The following is a 23,531-nucleotide window of genomic DNA, read 5'->3' as shown; positions in this document are numbered from 1 at the left end:
AAGAGAATTAATTGGTCGTCGGGTGAGGCGGTTCTATTACTAATTGTGCAGTAACTTTTTTTTATATTTATATACTGCTTGGATAACAAGAATAATTTAAATCAAAGAATGGAATTCGATGAATACTGAAGCATCCGGCGATCGGTTATCGATTGAAAGAATTAATTGTCAGAGGGAACTGAGGATTTTTAAAGAGAAAAAGAAAATTTAATCGACTATATTTGTTCGTGCGATGCCATTGCAGAGTGACAGCAAGAAAAAATGCTTCCATTGGCACTGTAAGCCATGCAGAATGAAAAGAAAAACTAATGATAATATACAAATATATATATATAAATATGTATATTACCTAAATGTCGTTCGATAGACCGTCTGCAGTCACTTAGGTCAATGTTGTTCATACGCTGCCAGACCCATGTTATAGCATTTACTTGTTTTCATCTTATCCTGTTTCTTTAACTGCACACGTGTACAGAGGAAGCTTTCTGTTCATTATTTTTTTTTTTACGCACAATCTGATTTTTCGTTTATTCTTATTCTTCTTTTTTTTTTTTTATTGTACAACGCCCTTTGGCTATTGCCTGTAAGGTTTTGTATTGTCGTTTTTCAAGAGCCTTTGAACGAATTTTCAAGACTTAAACAGTTTCTAACCTGTTCGAAGAGGCGAGTTATTTAATTAATTTAGATTTTACATAGTTACCAAGCCAAAAGATACTTATTTAAAAAAAAAAAAAAGCAAGATGGAAAAAGTGAAGAACAAAAAGGAGGGAGAGGGCGGATAAAGTTGATAAGACCCGTTTAAATGATAAGGTATACAAAAGCGTGACTCCCGTACCCTTTTTGCGCAGGGCGCACGTATACACGGTTTTATAAATGATTTTCTATAATCTCTCCGAACTGCTCTGTTGCAAGGTCCCTTTAAATAATTCGACGTGGAAGTGTGTTTTCTGGTTACGATACGGGTATGTACGCCGTTTCTTCAATACCTCGATAGTTTCCTGATATTTTTTAAAAAGTAAAGAAAAAAAGAAGGGAAATGCGAGGGGTGAGAGAAAAAGGGGAAAGGTAGAGGAGAGAACGTGTATGGAAAAAATATCTTTCACCTCGAATTTGGAGGCTCCGTTCACATCCGTTTCGCGAAGAGAGGTAGTTGACGAATCCGCAAATTTGGGGTCACTCCTATATAAAACTCGTATGAATGATGATGTTGATGATGATGATGATGATAATAATAATTGTGTATGTAGAATGATAAACGGGTGTTTCGTATGCAAGCTAAATTACGATATAATATATATTACTATTAATTCACGTCTTTATAAAGTAGAAGATTTAAGTATATTTACGCGACTACTGAATCGTTTTTCATCGCGGCTTGTTTATCGCAGAGGGAACACGACGGAAGAGACTTGATCTATAAAATACAAAGCGTTACGTTGATCTGTAAGAAGTATAGGGTGGGGCGTATTTCAGGATACAATTGTCGGAAAAGTAAAAGAATTGTTCCTGTAAAACTCGATGAGTAGTAACTCAATAATTATCTTCCATGGCAAAGAGTGGGTACAATTAGTGGCTCCAGATTATTAACGTCTGCTTTATCCACATTCGAGATCGAAACAATCATCGAAGGAAGACCTAACCCAAACGGATTATAAATCCATCAGAATTCATTTATCCGATGTTGCACCGTGAATCACGCCCCCACTCTGTACGTTCAACAAGTAGCGGAACCTCTGAATATTTTCTATTTTTGTATACCATTTTTAGCGTATCTCTCTTCTCCAACTAAATTGAATCGTCCACGGGATCGGGAGTTCGGCTGCGCTCGAGCCGCTGCTAACGTACCTTTTTTTACACGAATAGCTCGACAGCCAGCAGCCGAACTCCTGGTCTCGGATGCGGCGAACCGAACGATAAATTAGGGCTCCTTCCCAAAATCCCGTTGCATCAAAATGCGCTGCGATAAGCAAGGACCACATTCATATCATGCTTCTAATCATATCATCGCTGTTTAACGCGTAACTCTCGAACGCTGCAATTGTGTTACTGTGACGAAAGAAGAAAAGAAACCGAGAAACGGAAAAAAGAACGATGACTGTGTATGATAAACGTGTACGATATTTAATAAGACGGGAGGACACTCGAGTGGGGCGACGAAAATTGGAGAACGAATTTCATTAAAACGAAAGAAGATCGGAAACTTTCTTTTGGTCTTTGGAGTGATTCGGATGTATTTTGTACAAATCGTCGTGTATAGGAATTTGTTGTATACATAAGAATACACATTGACTGGAATTTTCAAATTATTTTTGTCCGCTGTAGCGCTTCGATAGCACCCCCGGAAGACCGGGTTCTCGTCGAAACGGAAGCGTGTCCGATTCATTGACGCCTCGCGCCTCGTTGGTGTTTACGATGAACGGAAGGAATATTGAATTAATAACACACGTATACAGATATCTTTGACAAGTACTACATATTAAACATGTGTAAAGTTAAGGAGTTAATAATAAAACCATTTTAGGATACTCCATGTCTATTTCTGTGCGCGCGTATTCGGCGTAACGTTGCCGGAAGTGTCTTTTTAATTCCGTAATGGCGGTCCTTGCCTGCGGCAAGGTGGGATTTCCAGGAGGTCGACCTCAACTTTTACTTTATCCTTCCTGTGACCGGACCTTGACGGTTTTATTTCGAACACGCTCTATCGATTACGATCAAGCGTGTGCTCTATTATCAGACGTTATCCAACTCGAATCAAGTGTACGGAATTATTTATGAATCTAACAGCGGCTACGCTTGCCATCAAATATCAACGAAAGAAATTTCATTATTGAATGGGTTACATCTACTCAGAGACCCCAAAAACGACACGTAAGGCATTTTTATTGGAAAAGCATTAGGTGGTAATGACATTATTCTATTGAAAGATACATCTTCTAAACTCATTATCCTAAATTGCGATGAAACAATGTTATTAACTAATGGATATATTTCCGTATAAGTCGTGTTTTTTTTATAAAGCATTTACTGGTAAAAACCGAATGGATTTGAGAAATAATTGAAATTAGAAGTCGGTGACGATCTCCGATTTTTAATATTGCATTTTCGTACGAAATGACCACCACTTGAAGTGGAAACATAAAATTTGCACGGAAAAATCATTTTTTTCTTTCGTTATTAACAAATTGGAAACGACAATTTTAAACAATTAACGACCATGTAATGTTTTAATAATATCTCGTACAAATTTCAAGTGAATCGATCAATTGGTTCTCGAGATATGATGTCCACTGCCTTAAAGAATCGTGCTTTGAGAAAAATGTGCCTGAAATTTCGTGTATGGCCGTTCGACTATGCGATCTCGTTTTGTTCAAAGCTCGCGTAACTTTGTTAATGTTTGAGACATCGATATGCAATTTTTACGATATCTAGGTAATCCATGTAGATAGACGTAACGCCTTAAGAATTGAATTCACGGTCGAATTTGATTTAGGTTTCCAAAATCAATATTTTTTCCTAGAATTTCCGGTATCGCGAAGTTCAACTTCAAGAATGGTCAATACTTCGTAACATTCCATAGCGAAGCTTTACGTAAGTACTTTATTTCACTTTACAGATATGTTCATTTATGCAGAAGTCATTGATTCGAAAAAATACTCTTACATCTGTGAATTTTTGTCCGTGAAGATTTTTGTTTGGTTTCATTATCGTATTCGAGATATAAATTTATAAAGATTACTTGACTCAGGCTTATATCAAGGATGCAGAGACATCGTTCATTTTCCAAACGTTTTGTACGGTAAGAAACATCTCGTTTTTGTCTTACTGTTCAAACAAGGTGCACGTGCACGTGTCGTGACCGAAAGTTTGCGTCTGGTGTTTCGTTCAGCCGCTCGTTTACGTAAACAATTGACAATGACTTAACGAGGATTAATTAGATCGGACCTGGCAAAGAGTTCTTGCGACGGATGGTAAACGCGGCCTTCCTTCCAACACTCGCGCCCCAGCTTCCACGTGTTTTTCCAAGCAGTTATTCCACTTCGCGAACCGCTTTAAGATGATCTACGAAACTGCAGCGAAGAACGTGTCCTTTACGAGCGTTAACCAGCGGTTCATTAAAAAGCAATAAAAGCTGGAAAATCGCGCGTTCTGTTGCGACACAAACGATAATAAATCAATAAACAATACTCAAAGACATTTTTCAGCTGAATCTGCTTGTACATAGTTAGTTCTTCAACGGCCTTAACTCTTTCGACATTTATACCGACTCGACATAACTCCGATGAATGACATTGTCGAGTATACTCGTCATTGAGCGAAAAAAATTTGCATTTGTTACTTAAAGTAAAACTTAGGTAATACAAAAAACATATCCGTAATTTTAACACATTTTAGAATATTGTAGGATAAAAAAAGTAACCTTACAAAGAAAAAAATATGATTTGAAAAAAGAGAAATATGCAGCAGTGTATGTATGTACGAGGGCTGTTTGATAAGGCAATGACTTTTTTTGACAATAGATAGCGCTTAAATCGCAAAAGTAATATTGCCATTTTATTAGAATTTATTTCAGTTTTAGTCGAATGAGTATACACTTGTTATAGCTTAAAAATAATTAAGCACACAAGTGCACGTTCTCGAAATGAAATAAAACACTTGAAGGGTTAAGGTTGGGGTACGAAATACAGGAATTACAGTAGCGGATAAAAAGTTACCATTCTCGGAATTTATTTTCTTTTAATTATTTGTTAACATAAACTTAAAAATTTAGTGTGTGCTTAATATATATTCTGACAGAGAATTAAAAGCTGTATAAAACCCAATATACATATTAATGTTCCAAGTTGTTGTTAAGAAATAATAGAAATATGAAGAATCAGAAAACTAGTAACGTTTTTGCCCACTACTGTATATCAGTTTGACGTAGCTCCGACACCTTTGACACAATAATATTATGGTTAATGAAAATATTAAAAACACAAGTGCTAATTTATATCAGTACATCTCACCATAGCGTGACCTTTCGCTTCGTTACAACACTACGATAGACAGTTTCCTGGTGTTTTGATCTTGAAATACGAGAAGCAAACATCGAGTGCAACAAATAGATTATGGAAATAAATGAAGTAACTGCTGTAAGTAATCCAAAGATCGATATTACGTATCTTATTAGCATTTTTAACGCGTTCGTCGCATGCCTTAATGACTAATGTGCATAACAATAGACTTAAAGTATCAATCGTGATGGGAAACAAATGGAAGATGGACTCTGTTACTAATGAAAACTCGAAAATCATAGGGTAATGTTTAATACGAGCCGTCTAATTGCCATGAAGGACGATGAAAATGACAATTACGTAAAACTCGCATAGGAATTCGAACGGAACGTCGTTTCCCGTCCGCGACAGTCGGAATTAAAGTGCAAAGTAGATTATTCATGCCGTTCTTTAACAATTGAATAATCGAGCACATCAACGAACGTGAAAAATCTGATTGTAGAATTACCGATAGCGTTGATATAGCCACATTCCTGAAAAGATTTTTCGCTATCACAGTTAACCAACGACATACATACTACTTAATCGAGAAACATAGACAAGGTGAGTTTGCACGCTTAACTGAAAGAAAGAAACAAGTTTAATGAAACTACTGTGACTACAGCCAGTAATGGTCAATTGCGCCAACCTTAATTGAGCAATCATTACGCACGAACCACTTGTTAAAAAGAACTATTAGCATCTGCACGTTTCGATTGTTTCTATCGTGGCATTCACCTTCTAACCACTGAAAGACTTTAATTCAACTTATCAATGTGTTCCTGATTTCTACAATCCACCATTGCCAACGGAAGAAAATTTCTCTTCCGTGTACGAGTAATCGATGTCCTTGTCTCGACGTAGCTTTTCCTATGTCCGACTCAATGCACATCCAGTTACACGTGCAACGATGTTTATTCCTTGACGTTTAGGATGGAAAGATCAGGAAAACAATCGTAGTAAACAGAGAATTAAACCCTAGAACGAGTGGAACGCCCAGTGACGTTTCACGATGGAATTTGCTCGAAATTCATTAATTTTTATTGGGCCCATCGGGAGTGCGGCCGGTTCGTTTATTGGTATAATGAAGAGGAAACGGCGATGCATCGGCCACGTTCCATGACATAACACTGACGTGACAATGTTATCCGAGCTTGATGAAATTAAAGTGGCAAGGGACGCCCGAGACAGTTCCACGGGCAGCTTCTCGTTTGTATACACTGAGGAGTTTGTATAAAATCGAACGTTGCACTTTTCTTCCGTTTCCCGGATGTATTTTAGCACGATGTAAATAGTTGATCTTGGATTACACATTAACTAGATCTACAGTCTGTTCGAGCTGTGAGGTTAAAGTCGCGGTGACTTTAACACTACCACGCGTCACATTGTACATATGTGGTGTATGACGCACCAATTTTTATGAGAGCCGACGTTACAGTCATATTGAAAACAAAACACGGATTTTTAACTGCACGATGATAACGAACGCGTCAATGACTAGTACTAATATTACACCTGCGATGGAGTATTATGTTGTGTAATTAGATTGCGACTTTTAACCGAACGTAAATAGCCGCCCAGTCAACTAAACCTGCAAAGCCAAATTTTGTCCAATGCCTGTTACATATAAGGTTACGTACTCAACATGACTACAAGTTTCATGTAAAATCTGCTATCGACAACATTCACGGAGATTGGCAGCAGATTAGCAGCAAGTTTTGCAATATACCTTAAGTTATAAATTGACCTGGGTCAGTTAGCCTGGTTTGTGTTGAAAGATTTGCTTAATTTGCTGCCAATTCTCTTTACCATTTTGTCAGTAGGCTTTGCCTGCAAAACCCAATTCAAATGCGGAAACATATCGCTATGGTTTTTTACATTTTTGTCAATATTTTCTGGCAATTTGCTCGAACTTGCACACAATTGGTTATCAAGGCGGATTTCTTTGCAAGTTTTTAAATCTTCTGACTGCACTCCCGCTTATAAATATTCGAACAACCATCGTGTGTGATGAAAATGTGAGCTTTTATATACATTACTCGTCGCAACCCCACAAAAAAAATATCACAAGGCGAAAACATGCAATTTTTCAGGACAGCGAAAAGAAACTGATTCATCACGTAGCATTTCATGTACAATTAAACAGAGTGATACCAGTGCCATTTCACGTGCAGTATTGGACTTCAAATTATGTATGACATTTTACTGGATAGTGGATCTACGTTACTTTAAGAAGATATTCCGCACGATAAAATGAAAATTAAATATTTTTCATTTGTAACACTTTTCTCGTGGAGGTGCAATATTTTACGCCATTTTTGAGTCTCACATTAGAGTAAACACGGTGTATCGAGAGTTGAGAGTCCCTAAATGATATTTTCTCAAAACCATCAGTAATTTCTATTTTTTTTCTTAACAATATTTATCTACAGACAAGATTACGTACGACAAACGTTGCAAACCTGTTTAATTATCAGTTTTTTACATGTAGATCTGATGATCCAGGAAGGTTCCAATGAAAGTTGACGTAGAAGATCAGTTCTCATCGATGATGGTGCATGAACGTTCGAGTTTTAAATACACCTAGGCTGCCAAAAAAGCTGTCTAGACGGGGATTTCCTGTCACCCGGTGAACTTATGCTGGGAACGATCGAAGCTTGGATCACAGAAGGGTTCGATTCACATGCTGACTAATAGTCCTGTTATCAGATTAGGGATCTCCAACGAGAGCAATAAACCAGTCCATGTCATCTACGGGTGGTGCATGCGCGTCGCCTCGAGCGTTATATCCACTCGTCTGTTTACAAAAAGAGCTATACTTTGTAGTGTATAATCTTCCATGCTAATTACATATTAACTAGTCCAACAGGAAGTTTTTCGATTACAAATTTATCTACGTATGTGCAAATGGAGGATGAATACGAACGGTTGGATGCATCCAATTCAGCAATGCATGCTGACATAGCCTATATGCTATTGCTGATTGCATGACAGAGGTAAATACGGGAATATTTAACCGAACAAATAAAAAATCGGAAGTTCGAAGAAAGATAGTGTGTAAAGTGAACGGGTTAATTTGTCTGCCTGGGTTAACAGGTTGATTGATAAACAATTCCATTAACGTGAAAATGACATGCAGGTAGGTAAGATTAATATAGTACCTATACTCAGAAAATAAAATATAGAAGCCGTGTTCGATTAATCTAATGTCTGCTTTGATCGAGTCTTCTATTCTATGTTGATAATGCATTTTGGTTATCGCGCGAGTTTCGAATTAACGAGGTTATGTTATTGAATAGTGAAACGATTTTAAAAGCTGACAACAAGTATTCAGGTGGATTTATAGAAGCTCGTATATGATTTTTTTTATGATGGGTGTTTCCTTATCGTTCTATAAGGATTAGGGCGGTCGCCATATGTAGCGGGAATGAAGTTGCTGTGTGGATTTATAGAAGCTCGTATATGATTTTTTTTATGATGGGTGTTTCCTTATCGTTCTATAAGACGATTTCACGTAGATGACGAAGGTTTAGATTTTACATCAATGATAATGAAACTTATGTTGAGTCTATTACACATCTGAATAGATTGAATTTCAGGAAATCGTGTATGTAGTAAATGTACAGCATCCAGTTTACTAATGTTTACGTATAATATGCAAAAGACACAATTGTCTCTCGTTCTTTGTACATATGTATATGAAGAAAGGTGACTCATGTCCCATTGAAATTACTTTGCAATTATGTCATTCCATTAACTATAGTATTGTTTAATAAAACAAGCTTTTTGCATCGAACCCGATAACATTGACAGTTAAGTACGTGCATTTCGGTCGCTAACGTAAAAACCCTGAATAGCCTTTCAGAGAATCGTAGATACACCATTAATTTCGCCAAAGTGGTTCACTCGATCGATATACCTTACTCTGTCCCAAAGTTTGGGATCGATGATCATATTCATAACTTTTAGAAGAACGTGGCATAATGTACACATCATTGTAAGTTATCAGCTATATCATCTTTCTGTAGTCATACAATGTAATCCACGATAAACAAAACACTGTTATCGTCCTCTGTGTTGATATATCTAATACTATAAAAAAATGTATCCACATAAGTCGGCTCATTATCAGTACATTTTAAACAGAATAACAATAGAAAAAAAAAAAAAAAATATAACTATAGTCTTTACATTTCACTCAATTCTAATTATTAGACTGCGGATGTTTATATGTTTATAACATTTTCTAATCCGCAGAAGGTATTAAAATGAAAATTGCAGTAAGGTTAGGAAATAAAATTTGTATGCTTTTAATTATTATGAAGTTATGACAAAATAAAATTTTGTCCAAATTTTATTATTGTACTATATCAATTTCTGAAATTGTGAATTTTCAAATACGATTCTATCTAATAGAATCCTAATAACCTTCTTGACATCGAAAGCAAAGATATAACGATAAATATTCTGTTGCACTGTATTATGTTTCACATTAGTGCAGTAGAAAATACTAAGACGTCGTGTTTTGACTGAAAAGGTCATGTAACTATTTATGTATTATTCGTTTAAAAAAAGGCAATAAATCTAGATTGACCATTCGTCCAGCAAGTGATCGGAAAATTTGGAACGGTAGCGTGTGAGCAATTAGGAAGCTGGAACTGCCAAAAATCGTTGACACCGATCGCCACGAAGCACGTGCTGATCTGCACATGGTGGGGCGGTATCGCGGTGCACGTGTAAACAAGTCCTGGCGCATGCGCGGTCCACCTTTTCGCCATAATAAGCGTCACGTGACCAACTGTCGTATAAAATCCAGTGATCGGCCGGCCGGCGTCACATTCGTCCACGATCGTACGAGGGTTGGCGACCTTTCGTTTTTTAAGCCTGAGAAAAAAAGAAACGCGAATAAGAAACTATTTATTCGAGTCGTCTCGAAGTAAATACAAGTGCGACCGACTCCTTTGCGTAACCTGTTTTGAACACAGAGGAGACAGAACACGACGCGCGACCGCTTGCAGTTGTTCGGCCAACGGTCCACCGATTTTATTTCGAGTTTAAATCGCTGGGGTGGTGCATACGAGCGTTTTCGCGGTGATAATTTCACGCGGTAGAAATTGAACGATCGTCGAAGTGAATTGTTTGACTCGTTCGAGGACCGACAGCATACAAGACGACCCGGTACAAACTCTACTCGGATCTAAATTTCTCGGATCTCAATTTCCGACAAAACCATCCCTCGTTCACCATGATGGAGGACAAGAACCAGTGGGACTACTCGATCCAAAACGGTGAGTCTTTTTCTTTCGTGCTGGACCATTAATAATTTTATATAAACTGATTGGAAATAAGTATCTGGTACGATACACAGCGCTTTCCGTTGTTAAATTTGTATTAGATCGTTTATTATGTATTATGCGGGTTGGTTGGTGAAATATTCAGCCGTAACGGTCTGATCCGATTTAGTGTCGAAACAGAAGCAGTAGTAACTAATGTAGATTAACCTAATTGTGAGTGGTATTGAATAAAATATTTCTTACAATTCCTTTTAAAAAGTGATTTATATTGATCGCTCTTAAGGCCCAATAATTCTTCTTTCGATTTCTATACATTGGTCAGGTTTCTTAAGGTCATTAATTTGAATGTGACTCTAAGGAATCTGTCATTTCATATGGTCTAATTCCATTTAGTATCGAAATAGGGGCAATAGCAATAATTTGGATTAACTTAACGGTGACTGACATTAGGTAAATTATTTTTTAATTGTGAAAAGTATTTCTCGAGCCCCATGCATTTTCTTTCGGTTTTTATATTGTGGTGAAACTTCTAACGTTAATTTAAATGTGATTTTAAGAAATTGGTCACCGCGCCACGTGCATTTCTTCTTTCTTCGAACTTTCTTACGGTAGCTAATTTGAATATGATATTAAAACATTTATATCTGTCTCATGACTATTATCTTATTTTTTTAATTTTAAACTGTTATTCATTTAATTGTGATTAACATCGTAACGTTCGCTAATGATTTCGTAAATCTCTGAACGTGCAATAGAGACTGATAAATTTTATAGATCATTTCGTTGGGCATTTGACTATCAAGATCTACGCCCTTTTCCGCTATATTTTATATCGTTAGCGTGTATTATCTTCCTGAATCGTTAAATTTTGTCATGCAACGAGTAACGTATTGTGAAAAACAGAAATGTTGATGGAAATTTACATTTTTATACACAAAATTAAAAGCACTAATCTCAAATGCAAGTTCATTTCTACATTGATGATTTTAGCAGATCAAAAATAAAAGGAAATTCTATTAAATTCCACCTAAATTTGTACTTTATTTTATCTTTAAGATTGTTGTACGTTATAAATGCATAAAGATCCGCTGTCAACATATCTGTATTAGCATCGAAGAATAGTTTCATATTACACCGCAACGGGTATCAAAATTTATTTGTGTCTACGTTTCGTCAGAAATTAAATAGTTGTACTGATGCTAATCTGTGCGCATCATCCATATCAAAAACAAGAAATTATATATCTGTTTTTCTGAGAAACGCTGAGAAATGCTGTAACATTATCTCTCGTTTCTTTGACGTCCGAAAAAAAATGGCTGACGCTCGATAGCAAAAATAGTTAAGCAAGTAAAATATTTTTAACCTTCATCATCAAGGTACGTAAATCATAAGAATCGGTTACGGTATGTCGACCGCGAGTGGACGTTTTCAAAGACTTCGAAAGGTGTCAAGGAAAACGTAAAACTTTGAAACAATGTTTTGGAAAAGCATGTACCGTTCAATCGAGCCAGGTGCGATAAATCTCGGTTTCGCTTATCACATCGCTTTCAATGCTCAAATGGAAAACGGAATTATTCGTGACGATGATCGTTGTTCTAATTTTTTTTTCACTATACAAAAGGTGCAACGAATTAATCATCGGTTGTCTGTGATTATGATGCATCTAACTTATCGCGCGAGAACAAATATTGTCAATGCGGAGGACCGATTAAACAGTCAGGCTTGTTAATTAAGCATATCGCATAGATCTACGAAAAGCATTGCATGTTCGAGAAACGTAAAGATTAGATACGGATGGTATCTGTCAATGTTATTGTTTCGATTTCTCAAGACTAAAACACGGAATTTGCTGTGTAATAAGTACTATCACGAGTTCAGATTTCACGGAAGTAGGTGTACTTGTTGAGACACTCTTCGCTCCGAGATGTCCTCCATTTTGAATTTCGACTTTGCGCCAAGTGCATCGATATTATCGACCTGTGGCATTCTCCGGAATCGTTTAATATATATTTTATTGGTGGAGCACCGCTCTAAATATTCTAGTGTATGCAATAAAAATTTCTCTCCCGATCCCAGATCCATTAAGAAGTAATTACTTAGAAGTAATTACTTAGCCCAAGTAAGTCTATTCCTTGAAGTTTAAATCTCTCTTTCTATATAAACGTAGCAGAAAATACAAATTAGTAGATTGTAGATTATATAGAAATATTGAAAACTCTAACAGATTTTAGTCAAATTTTCATTTAATTTGAAGTTTAACAAAAGCTTTCACCAGAGACACTAAAAATATTTATAGCAAAATAAAATACTAAAAAAAAAACTATATTAGTTTTTCGATTTACGTACATCCAAAGCAAGATATTTTTTCGTACTTGATAAATAAATTCGGTTTTTAGAGAATTAATTACAATTTCCTATAGAACGAGTATCCGCAGTCTTCATCAAAGAACGAAAGTTACGAACTAAGCTAAGAGTGTTCACCGCGGAAAAAATTGCGTGGCCCTGAGGGGTTAACCGCCTCAAACACGAACCGCGAGACAGAAAAAACTGCAGTTCGGTTGGTGATAAGAGGATTTCGTGCCTCCACATTCGATTTCCACGGTGTCACGATGGCACCGGGCTCACTGACCTAAGGCCACTGTCTTCGAATGCAGGGCGTCCCACTCGTGCCAAGGGACGGCGTTGCCAGCACGGGACACTACCTGCTCTCCGGGTAAACGAAAATCAATAATTTTCCCCGTTGTGCTTCAGGCCGATGCACCTGGTCTCGCAGGTATAGGCGTCCCTCTTCGTTCGCTTTAGCGTCGGTGGGCGACGCGTACACCGTGCTGCAGTGATTCGTGCCGCTTCTACCTGCCAGGTCTGACCGGAAAGAATCATTGGTGCGTTATGGTCCAATGATTTATACCGCGACGATTATAAACTATCGGATTACGAGCGGCAACAATTACTCTAAACTAGTAGACATCTTGCGTTATTAATTCTTACCGGTAGGATCATAAGCCTTTAACCTACAAGTGGTAAGAATTTTCCGAGGGTAATATGAATGGTGCTTGGAAGATGCTTGCCGTAAGGGACATGGGCTAGCCAACCACCAGTAAAGAGAATCATTGGTCCCTTTTGTTTTAATGATCCATATCACATCGGTTAAAAGCTATCAGTTTACGAGCGGCAAGAATTATTTTACTAGGACCATACTGTCCCGCTAACGCTAACTGATGTATTTGCAATTTTGACGTATTTCGGGTTATGAGCAATTTAGATACTAAATATTATTTTTTAAGTTATTCTTAACGTAAAAAGCTCTGTCTATTCTTTTTATCCACGTAACTATTTACGAAAATTTTATATATCCTCATTGATTAGCTGTTGATGTAAAACAAATGAACGTATCTGGTTATAAATAATTTCAACTGACTTCAAAGTTGCAACAAAATTAGCGTAGGTAGGTACTTTGTTTATTACAAAAAACATTTAACATATGGCTGGCATTATTAAAAGTACTAGATTACTCTTTTCTCAAAACAAAGTATTTGCAGACACGTCAATTAGCTTTAGCAGCGCAGCATAGATAACGCTCCTACGTACGAGCGGCAAGAATCATTTGAGGATGATAGTGCTTGGATGATTCTTGTCGCAAAAAACATGGTCTAGCCAACCACCAATAGAGAGAATCATTGGTCTTCTATGTTTTAATGATCTATACCACGTCATTTATAAATAGACTGCAAATGTTTATGCATTTACAGCGTCACTTAACCTGAAAAATATAATAAAATTAAGATTTTAATGAAGTTTAATACCATTTGTGTATTATTATTAACGCAGTAAAGGCTCTAGTGTAAAATTCAAAATTCTATCACATTTGAATTTTTAGATACTAGTATTTGAAATTGTGAATTTGCATAAACTTCCGCAGTCTAGTTATAAGCTGACAAGTGTACAAGCAGCCAGAATAATTCGACATTAATAGACACCGTGCGCTAATAATTCTAACCTGTAAAACTGTAATCCTCCTACCCACACGCGGCAAAAATTATCTGTGGATGATATGAATGGCGCTTGGAGGACTCTTGCCGCTAGGGACACCAGTCCATTAGCGGAATCTCGACTCACGATCAAACTGGGCTTCTGCTAGGGGAAAAAATGGCGTAGGGGAAGGGCCTCCTACCATGCTGCTACCACTTGGTATTAGGAATTACTGAAATTTATACCAAATTGACATTCGATTTAACATTTGTTTTAGTATCTGAAATCAATTTACCAAATGGTGGGAGGCCATACGCCACTTTTTTTTCTAGTGGAAGCTAGTGATGGGCACTATCGGCTAAAACCTATCGACTAAATCGATAGTAACCAACGATTACTTTCAGTCGACTAATTTTTTCAATCGTCGACTACTTTAGTCGTTTGAAGCGACTACTTTAGTCGATTAAATTTAATCGCTTCAAGCGACTCGTTCGAACTATCGAGCTATTGATCGCTATTGACTGGATCTTGATTATTTTCTTCGTGATGCAAAGCAATTGCAATTTTTTCATATATTTTTTTATGCATTACCAAGAACTATGCAAATTATTACTTATAACCTAATTGATTTATATAAAAAATTTAGAGCAGTTAATTTTTGAAGTGCCAATATTAAATAGCTTACAAAAAATCGAATATTAGTGATTGTTTAAGAAAACTTGTTTACCACTTATATGTTTGAAATTCTATCTATGAACTAATACATTTCTAAAAGGTAAATACACCAATGGTGCTGAAAAGTTGACGACATAATCTGTACATAACCTATAAAGCAAAATTTCAGTCGACTAAAAACTATCGACTAAATAGTCGATAGTATGTTGCGACTAAATAGTCATTAGTCCATAGTATGTTGCGACTAAATAGTCATTAGTTGATAGTTTAATTTAGTCAATGGTGCCCATCACTGGTGGAAGCCGAGTTTACTCATGAAAATACGCCCGTTCCAAAGACTCTTGCAGGTTCGCGAGAGTGATAATCGCAGCAGTGTATAGACCACGTGGAAACGTCGTACAATGTGTAGTGACCGCAGACACGTAAATATAACCCGAGAATGGAGAGCACGTTGTACGCCCCCGTAACGAGGTACAAGCACGCACGTATTGTGCACGGACTCGCGCGCGCACGTTGCTCCGCGGGCCGGAATGGCGCGCTCGATTCGAGAGAGCTTGAGAGAGTGCCGCCGCGGATACGAGGAAAGTAGGCTCGTCGCGTTCGTGTTGGGAGATTGTAAAAATTGTTGCATAAAAAGGAGCGGTGAGATGTGGCGCGGTTGCCCTAAAAGAATATTCACGGCGGTTCATTTCGCTGATTGTGCTGGCGGATGTACGCTGGAAAGATAATGGTCACGACTGTTCCATTGGGACGAATACGGTCTGCGGGCAGGTGGCCGCGTCGAGTCGAGTGAATCAATGGAGCGCACTAGGTGGCGGCTGACAATCGTGGGGAAACGCGGCCAACAGCTCGAAATTGCATCCAGATGCGTTTTTCTCACGATTAAATTTTGTCCACGAACGTTAAAATATCAAGCTTAATTTCCGATGGTCGTCGATCACAGTATTCGCGCGTCATCGTGCATCTTTCGTATGGAATGTTTTGCGAAGGAAAATTTCATTTAGCCGTTCTCCTCCAAGAAAAATAAACCATCATCCCGGGCGAACGGATACTTCTTAAAATATCTCTTCGGCTATATTCCGCCGTTTTTCGCGAATGCGCACGCGTCGTCGTATCTTTGACGTTGCGATTCTTGGGCCACTTCGTCGGCTTCGTGCGACAATCGTTTTACGATTTTACGTTACGGACATTAATGGAAGTGGGGGAAACGAAGGACAAACGTAACATGGGACGAATGTAACAACTGTTATAAAACAAATCGACCAACAGTCCTCTCCTCCTATCTTTATACACAAATTCCATTTGTGCTCCATCTTAGTTGTCGCCAACACGCAGCAGTAAGCGGTTTTCCTAATACGACTACCCTATAGACATAATATACCAAAAGTAAGTTTCCAATATCTCTTTCAAGTGTGTACCTTTTTGTTTCGATTCCGTAAAATCTTCCGAAAGTCATTGTGTTATGTTAAATAATTAATGTATTTTAATTTGCTTTAAGTAAATGAAGTATAGTACCAGAAAGGTAATTGTTCTATTATCTGAAAATTTCTTTATTCGAACATTTATGGTCTTCCTATTAGTTCGGATACGGGAGGTTTTACTCAATTGATCAGTTGGATACTTGAATTTCCATCTACCCATTCAACCATTAAAAACATTCCTTGTGCTGAATGGAATATGAAAAATCTATCACAGTCTGTATCAAATAGTATTAAAAGACGGCTGATAGGGAACATGTTTAACCCCTTGAGTACTGATTTAATTTGAATTACCTTTAATTTTTTATTTCATTTTTTTTCTACATGTCCTAATACAGTGCGTTAAAAAATAAATCAACAGGTTTCATCTAAAGATTCATTCACTTCCATAAAACGAGTGGCATAGTATTCAAAAGGATTTTAAAATATATTACATACTTTAAAACAAAAGAAAACTTTAAGAAATAACGATAAGCAATTTATTAAGAGTTCTGAAAAGTACAGATTACGAAGCACTCAGGTAAATCCAACGGCACATGGCATTATTTTTTGCATTGTCTTTTTTGAATTAATTTTACGTTCATTACACACACCGCACTTTTAAACGTGCAAGTTTAAATTTGTTAATCCTGCTACGGGTCTTAGGATCTATTTCGACCCTGTCACATTTTCTTTTCTTTAACGCTGTCAAGTCTTTGCACATTTTTTCAGTTTAAGGTAGCTTCCGCGTTTGATGTTGTACCTAGCTGGGGCTCCATATGGCACTTTATACTTTTAATCAATTTTACCAATTTAATTTCAATGATTAATAGTTCAAAAACTACTTCAAAATTGTTAAATAGAACAAAAAATTACAAATACGTGGCAAAAACATAAAATTTGTTCCGTATAATAAAAAATATTTTATTTCTTTTTCAATTTTAAAAAAAAAATTGGAAAGTTCGTAGAACAAACAAAAGGAAAGCAAGCAATGTTGCCGCTCCTAGCAGACATGCGTAGAAGGCACTACTAAACGAATTAAAATCTAAGTTTGCATACTTTGATCTTAATTTTCAGTTTTATTTGATCGTTAACATATATTTTTTCCCGTGCCATCATAATCTCCGTAAAATAATCTATAATCACTTAATTTTTTATGAAAATGTCTTATTGTAACTAAATAAAAAGTGATTAACTTTTTAGTATCAACTAGATATAGTTCCATAAAAAAATTTTTATAGCGTTTCTTTTTCAATAATTTTATTGTTGGCCTTGCAATTTGTTGGTAGCAATCAAACGTCGAAGCTTTTAAGAATGCTCTGTTAAATTTTCAACTAAATTTATAATTGTTAAAAATTTGCGGGAGCCACCTTAACCTTTTGACTACGACGGAACTGGTCGCCGAGTTACATAATACATATGTACAAAAAAAAAGAAGAGAAAAAAGTGATATAACTTCCACATCACCCAACGTACACGGGTTTAGAAGCAAAAAAACAAGTGAACCAGTATATCTACCAGTCACCTAGGGGGAAACCATTGTAGTGGTGCTTCGTCTCAAAAAATGCCTTAACGAGGAAGCCACTGTATTGGCGCCTAGTAGCTAAAAGGTTAATCTTAATCTAGTCTTTTCAAAAATGTTCCTAAGTTTGCTAAATATGTAACGAATTTTTACTGATCATCGTGCGTTTCCTTCCCTGTCATTATTTTGACGGCTGGAGGACCGTAGCAGGGTTAAATATTGTTTCATATCGATCGACCAGTCAGACTCGTCATTATTCGTTTCAGTACAAGCAGAGTTGGTCAAAATGTAATCTAATTAGAAAATCTAAATCGCAATTACAGTGTAATTACATGGTACTTACGAGACAATTACAATTACATTGCAATTTTACAAACACATTGTAATTTTTATTGTAAATTTAGTATAGTTAATTACAATGTAAGTGTAATTGTCTTGCAATTACATGGTAATTCTGATTTAAGTTTTGTAATTACATTACATTTTGCCCAACTCTGAGCACAAGAAATACACGACCAGATTAACTCGTCGAATGTACCACAATACGGTTAACGAAGAATATTCCGCGGAAAGTCGGAAAGACTCGTAAACGTGTGTCCGAACGGCCCCCGGTACTTAAAGGAGCCGGCACACGATATCGACGTTCACCCGTGAACGTTGATATTAGCGGAAATAGAGGGGAACAAAGCGAAACGTGTACACGAAGGCCACCGTGTGTGTGTGTGTGTTGTGTATGTGTGTAGGTAGGGGTCGCAGACCCAGTTTCGTTTCGCCTTACCCGGTTACCGTGCATGCCTCCCCCGAAATGCCCTTAATCTGGGGCCAATTTGTCAGCGTTATCTTTGAACCCGGCGCGGCGCGAGTGCAACTGCGCGAAGTCTGGCGGATACCGTGATATTTGCATAAATTCCTGACCGGGCGGCGTGCAGATCGACGATTAAGTCGTTTCGTTTCTGACCGTGCGCGCGCGCCCCCTCTCCACTCGAGTCTGCAGATCATTCGAATTTATTCGCGAGGGACGTTTCGCCGGGACCGGAAGCGCCGCCATTAGTTGAGGACGCTCGAGATCTCAGCGTATGGCGACTCCCGTCGATTTTTACTATTAGAGTAAAGTAGTCGAACTTGAGACCTATTTTTTTAAGCACGCATAATTCTCGATTAAAAATACTTTTATTAAAATACGATACACGTTTTAAATGTAAGATTTGTACACTTTTACAACATATTAGAAATTATAACAAAACAGTAGGAGTTCAATCATAATAAAATAAAAATGAAAAGTATGCGAAAACATGAATTCAAAAACTGGTCGCCTAATATGAGACCCAGGTTTCATCTTGTCAAAACTTAGTTTTTCTGTCTTTCTTCACACATTGGGCATATAAAATTAATTGCGCCTGCGCTGCAGTCTTCATGAGCCCACCGGTAACATTTGATACACTGAACCTTTTTCTTCACTATGTACATCTGAAGAATAGAATCTTCAGAATAATGTCTTTTTCACACTCATCAGTTGAACTATCACTTTTTACGCGTTTCCTTGTAGTCCATTTTTTGAAATTATTTGCGACGTTCAAGACCTCTCCGTAAGGAGATAGGCTGGGGTTTCGTATTGGGGAAAGTCTCATATTAGGCTACTTTACCGGTTTACCCTACGTCTAGTCTTAGCTATTATAGTTGTTAGAAGTAGTCTAATCTATTATAGTTGTTAAAAGTAGTGTAAACTATTATAGTCGTTAAGAATAGTATATTATAACCTTTAAGAGTAGTCTAAGCTATTATAGTCTCTATGTTTTGGAAATCGTAATCTAGTATTATTCACTTGGTACAATATCATTTAATTGGGATGCTTTCGCTCGTTTCGCCGACTGGCGCGCGAAAGTTTTCCGAGAGTATAACATCGATTCTCTGAAATCTTGTTTAGAAGGAGTAACGTCAATTTTGTAATCTTTCGAAAGTGGAAGATGCACGAAGTAGTACGATCTAGTTACTTTTTGATATAATCGATTATTCAAGGTGCATCTTAAAATATTCGGTTGGTGGGAAATGACCCATCGTGATTCGCGTCTATAATATTATAATTTCGTGTAGTTTGCACAGATGAATTTGCTATTTGCTACAAAAAACATCTGTTCCTATTTTTTCAAATACTGCAGAGCTACAGGTAACTTTAGCACCTTCACTTAAACATAAGATATGAATATTGATGCTAAGTAGATCACAAAGGGTGAACCAGATCAATTTGTATCGCAGAAATTATACTCCATTAAATCAGGATACGCCTACTCTGCGTATTCTTTTTATAATGAAAATGATTCCCTTGTGTTTAAATCTAACGGGAAAAATAGTAATTCTCAGTTATACCCGATCCCAAACGAAACAAACAACCAGTTTATCGACGAAAATCAGCTTTGACGGCTCCGTGTGGCCCCGTTTCGTAGACAAGCAAAAGAAAAGGTTTCCCTCCGTTAGTACGGTTTAATCGCGGACACGTGTTGCTTTGCACGTCAAACTAAGGAAAGAGATCATTTTTTAGAGACGGTGCCACGGCCCTCCCTCCGTGTAATTCACACCTTGTTTCCATTCTGTCCCCTCGTCTCGCGTAACCGAAATATTTGGGTCAGACTGGAATCTTGTTGGCCCGAAGGTCGACATCCCCTTTCGATGATACAACTCACCTGCTCTGTATTTGTGCGTCGTCGCGGTCGTGTTGGAATTGGCCGATAAGATCCTCACTGGGTCGTCGTTCGAGTGAATAAACACGGTCAAATTTTTTGGTTTTCGTATTATACAAATTCGTCTGAGTAGGTGAGTCCTAATTTTGTATTAGATGGAACTGTTTCAGCTTATCGGATCTAATGGAATTAACAAGCAATATGTGATAAGGATAAACTCGCTTTATGCATAATCGACGGTTTCAAATCTGACCATGTTCAAAAATTTCTGATTATTTTTCAAATTTTTTGTCTCCGAATGCAAGAATGTGTTATTTGTCTGATAGAAGGTAATCGAAATGAATTCATTAATCTGAAAATACTTATTTTTTATTCTAAAATTTATAACCCACATATCTGTCAAAATAAACAGTTTTCAATTCCAGGTTCGTAATTCTAAGGGTTGAAAATATAAAAAAAAGTATATCCAAATTCTCAGCAATCCTTCCTTCACCCTGAAGCGAAAGGGTTAATTGCTACAATGAGCAATTAATTGTTTTCACGTTTCTCTATGAAATGTAACATACGTCTTTCTTCTAGTCAACCATTCAATTCGTTGACATGAGCTTTTATTTCATAATTCATCGATGCGTCTGTCGACGTGTCCCGAATACTCCGGACCGGTCGGTCGGGAAAATGTGCGGAACAATGAAAGCGGCTGATTGACGCGAATTTCGTGGGAAGCGAGGTGAGTAATTTGTGAGGAATCTCGCGGCGAGTGGAAGTGTTTCAGCGGTCGGTTTCCTGCTGTCTTCGGTTGCAACTCTCTTAACCCTGTTGTAGCGATCGGTTCACCTGTAGCGATGGGCGCTGAAGCAATTTGAATTGTTTTAAATATGTGGGGGATACTGGGGCTAGTTGACTAATTTTTAACATCTGATTTTTTCAAATGAACCGTTTATATTTTGTTGACCTGTTGCATACCAAAACTGTACACATTTACACAGGTATAATTTTGAAAATAACTTTAATTGAGCCTAGGTTGTAGTATTTATCATATTTGAATTAGTGAGAGCAATAAGTCAATAAACTCCTTTACTAGTTAATACTAAATACTGACTAAGCTTTCGAGACTTATTAGAACTTTCAAGATATTGAAAACTATACAGATTGGCACAACTTCCGAGACTTTCAGGACCTTATCGAATCTTTAAAGACTAAAGATTCAAGATTCAGGATTTATCAGGACCTTCAAGAATTTTAAATACTGAATTATAGTCGAAGTGATTCGAATTTTCACAACACATTGAAAAATTTCGAATCACTTCGAAATTGAGATTCAAACACCCATCGCTATTCACAAAAAACTAAACCGTAATAGTAACAAATTTCGTACGATTTTCTTGAATGCAGAGAAGTTTTCAATGAACCAGGACCAGAATTAGACCTGATAAAAATTGGAGTATCACAGTATAGTGGAAAAGACGCTTCTAATCTTACAATGTATCTGGAAGCTCGATTTCCTAATTCTGACACTCCAAAACACTGATTTTGCGTGTTAATGATCAAAAGACTAGATATAATGCATTTATAACAGACATGAATGTATAAAATACAATACCTGTAATGAAAATCCTACGAATTAATTACGTTTTTACTCTGTTCTTAACATAATAGAACTCTTAAGATTTCTATTTAAGTCTCTGTCTTTGTAAACTGCTCCAAGAAAATGTGATTTAGCGTAAACATCAATATTGATCGCTGCCCAACACTCCAACTTCAACTTTGCTTTACTTTGTTTTTCTTCCTCTCACTAGAAAACCCTTTAATAGTCATGCAAGTGAGTAAAGGAAAACAATTCCATTTGTTGGGTTTATTCTCACAAATATGTCGTTTCGAATTCGTAAGTTCATACTAATTGATTTATTTGTAAATTTGCCCCACGTGTCGGTATTGTTTCGTTAACGTATCAACAACAATTATTTCATCGTCGATGTATCTCGTATTTCCAACTATTTCTTGTAACATTTCCTCGGTAATCAAGTCGACCTCTTACATCATATTCCGTATAATGTATCCTTTAATATACCGCTTACGCTGAAACTTGCCAATTACGTAAATCATTTGCATATCACATGCTTGTATATTCTTTCCTACTATATTCCGGATAATAAAAATCTTCTTAAAAAAGTAACCGCGACGTACTAACTTTGGAAACTACATATCTGTCCTCTGGAAGCAAAGTGTGCACTGTTCATTTGAAATTTGGCTTACATTAGTAACAGAGAAGCATCGAATCAACAATTGGTACAACTTACCACATTACTAACCGGTTCAGTGGGTATATTAGACCAAAGATCAACAGCTATATATCTATTAATAAACAGTCAATCACAGTGGCAAATTGCAATCGTGAAACATAGCAATTACACTGATACCATAATGTAGTAGTATCTCCTTTAATACGGATTTAATGGTAAATTAATGAGCTTGTTGTCGATGAGCATCGAAATCAAAAGTTCTCTTAATTAGCTACCTGTCAGTAGAGTATTAACACCAGAGATAATTCTACATTTGCTAATCCGAAGGAAAATTGGACGCCTGCACTAATTCATACTTCGCTGCAATTAAAAAATAATTAATATACTTGTTTGTAATCGATCGTTTCTCCAAAATAGCAGGTGTAGCATCTGATTTATATTGAAGTAATATAGACGAAGACAATTCTGTTGACTGCACCGAGCTTCCTCCAACCGAAACAGAACCGGAACATTAAAACATTAATGGACTACTATTGACATAAGAAGGTCCACGCGTTATAGGCACGAGTTTCGTTTGTCGTGTTCTATATCGATTTCGACTGGTTCGGTGCTGTGCATGATCTCGATATAATACTATACATTGATTTCCAGCTCGTTCAACGGGAG

The 23,531-nt window shown here is 37.0% G+C and overlaps 1 protein-coding gene across 1 annotated transcript in view; it reads left to right on the top strand.

Moving 5' to 3' along the window:
• The first annotated feature begins 9,901 nt into the window (after positions 1 to 9,901).
• Positions 9,902 to 23,531, top strand: part of LOC107194708 (carbonic anhydrase 2-like) — a 49,950-nt gene continuing 36,320 nt past the window's right edge. Inside the window, exon 1 of the mRNA XM_015584372.1 lies at positions 9,902 to 10,321. Within this exon, the coding sequence (XP_015439858.1) occupies positions 10,279 to 10,321 (43 nt within the window). The 5' untranslated portion in view covers positions 9,902 to 10,278. The remainder of the gene's footprint in view (positions 10,322 to 23,531) is intronic.

This window comes from Dufourea novaeangliae, unplaced genomic scaffold (assembly GCF_001272555.1).
Source record: "Dufourea novaeangliae isolate 0120121106 unplaced genomic scaffold, ASM127255v1 scaffold8, whole genome shotgun sequence".
NCBI lineage: Eukaryota > Metazoa > Arthropoda > Insecta > Hymenoptera > Halictidae > Dufourea > Dufourea novaeangliae.
This window is presented reverse-complemented; position numbering and strand designations above follow the sequence as displayed.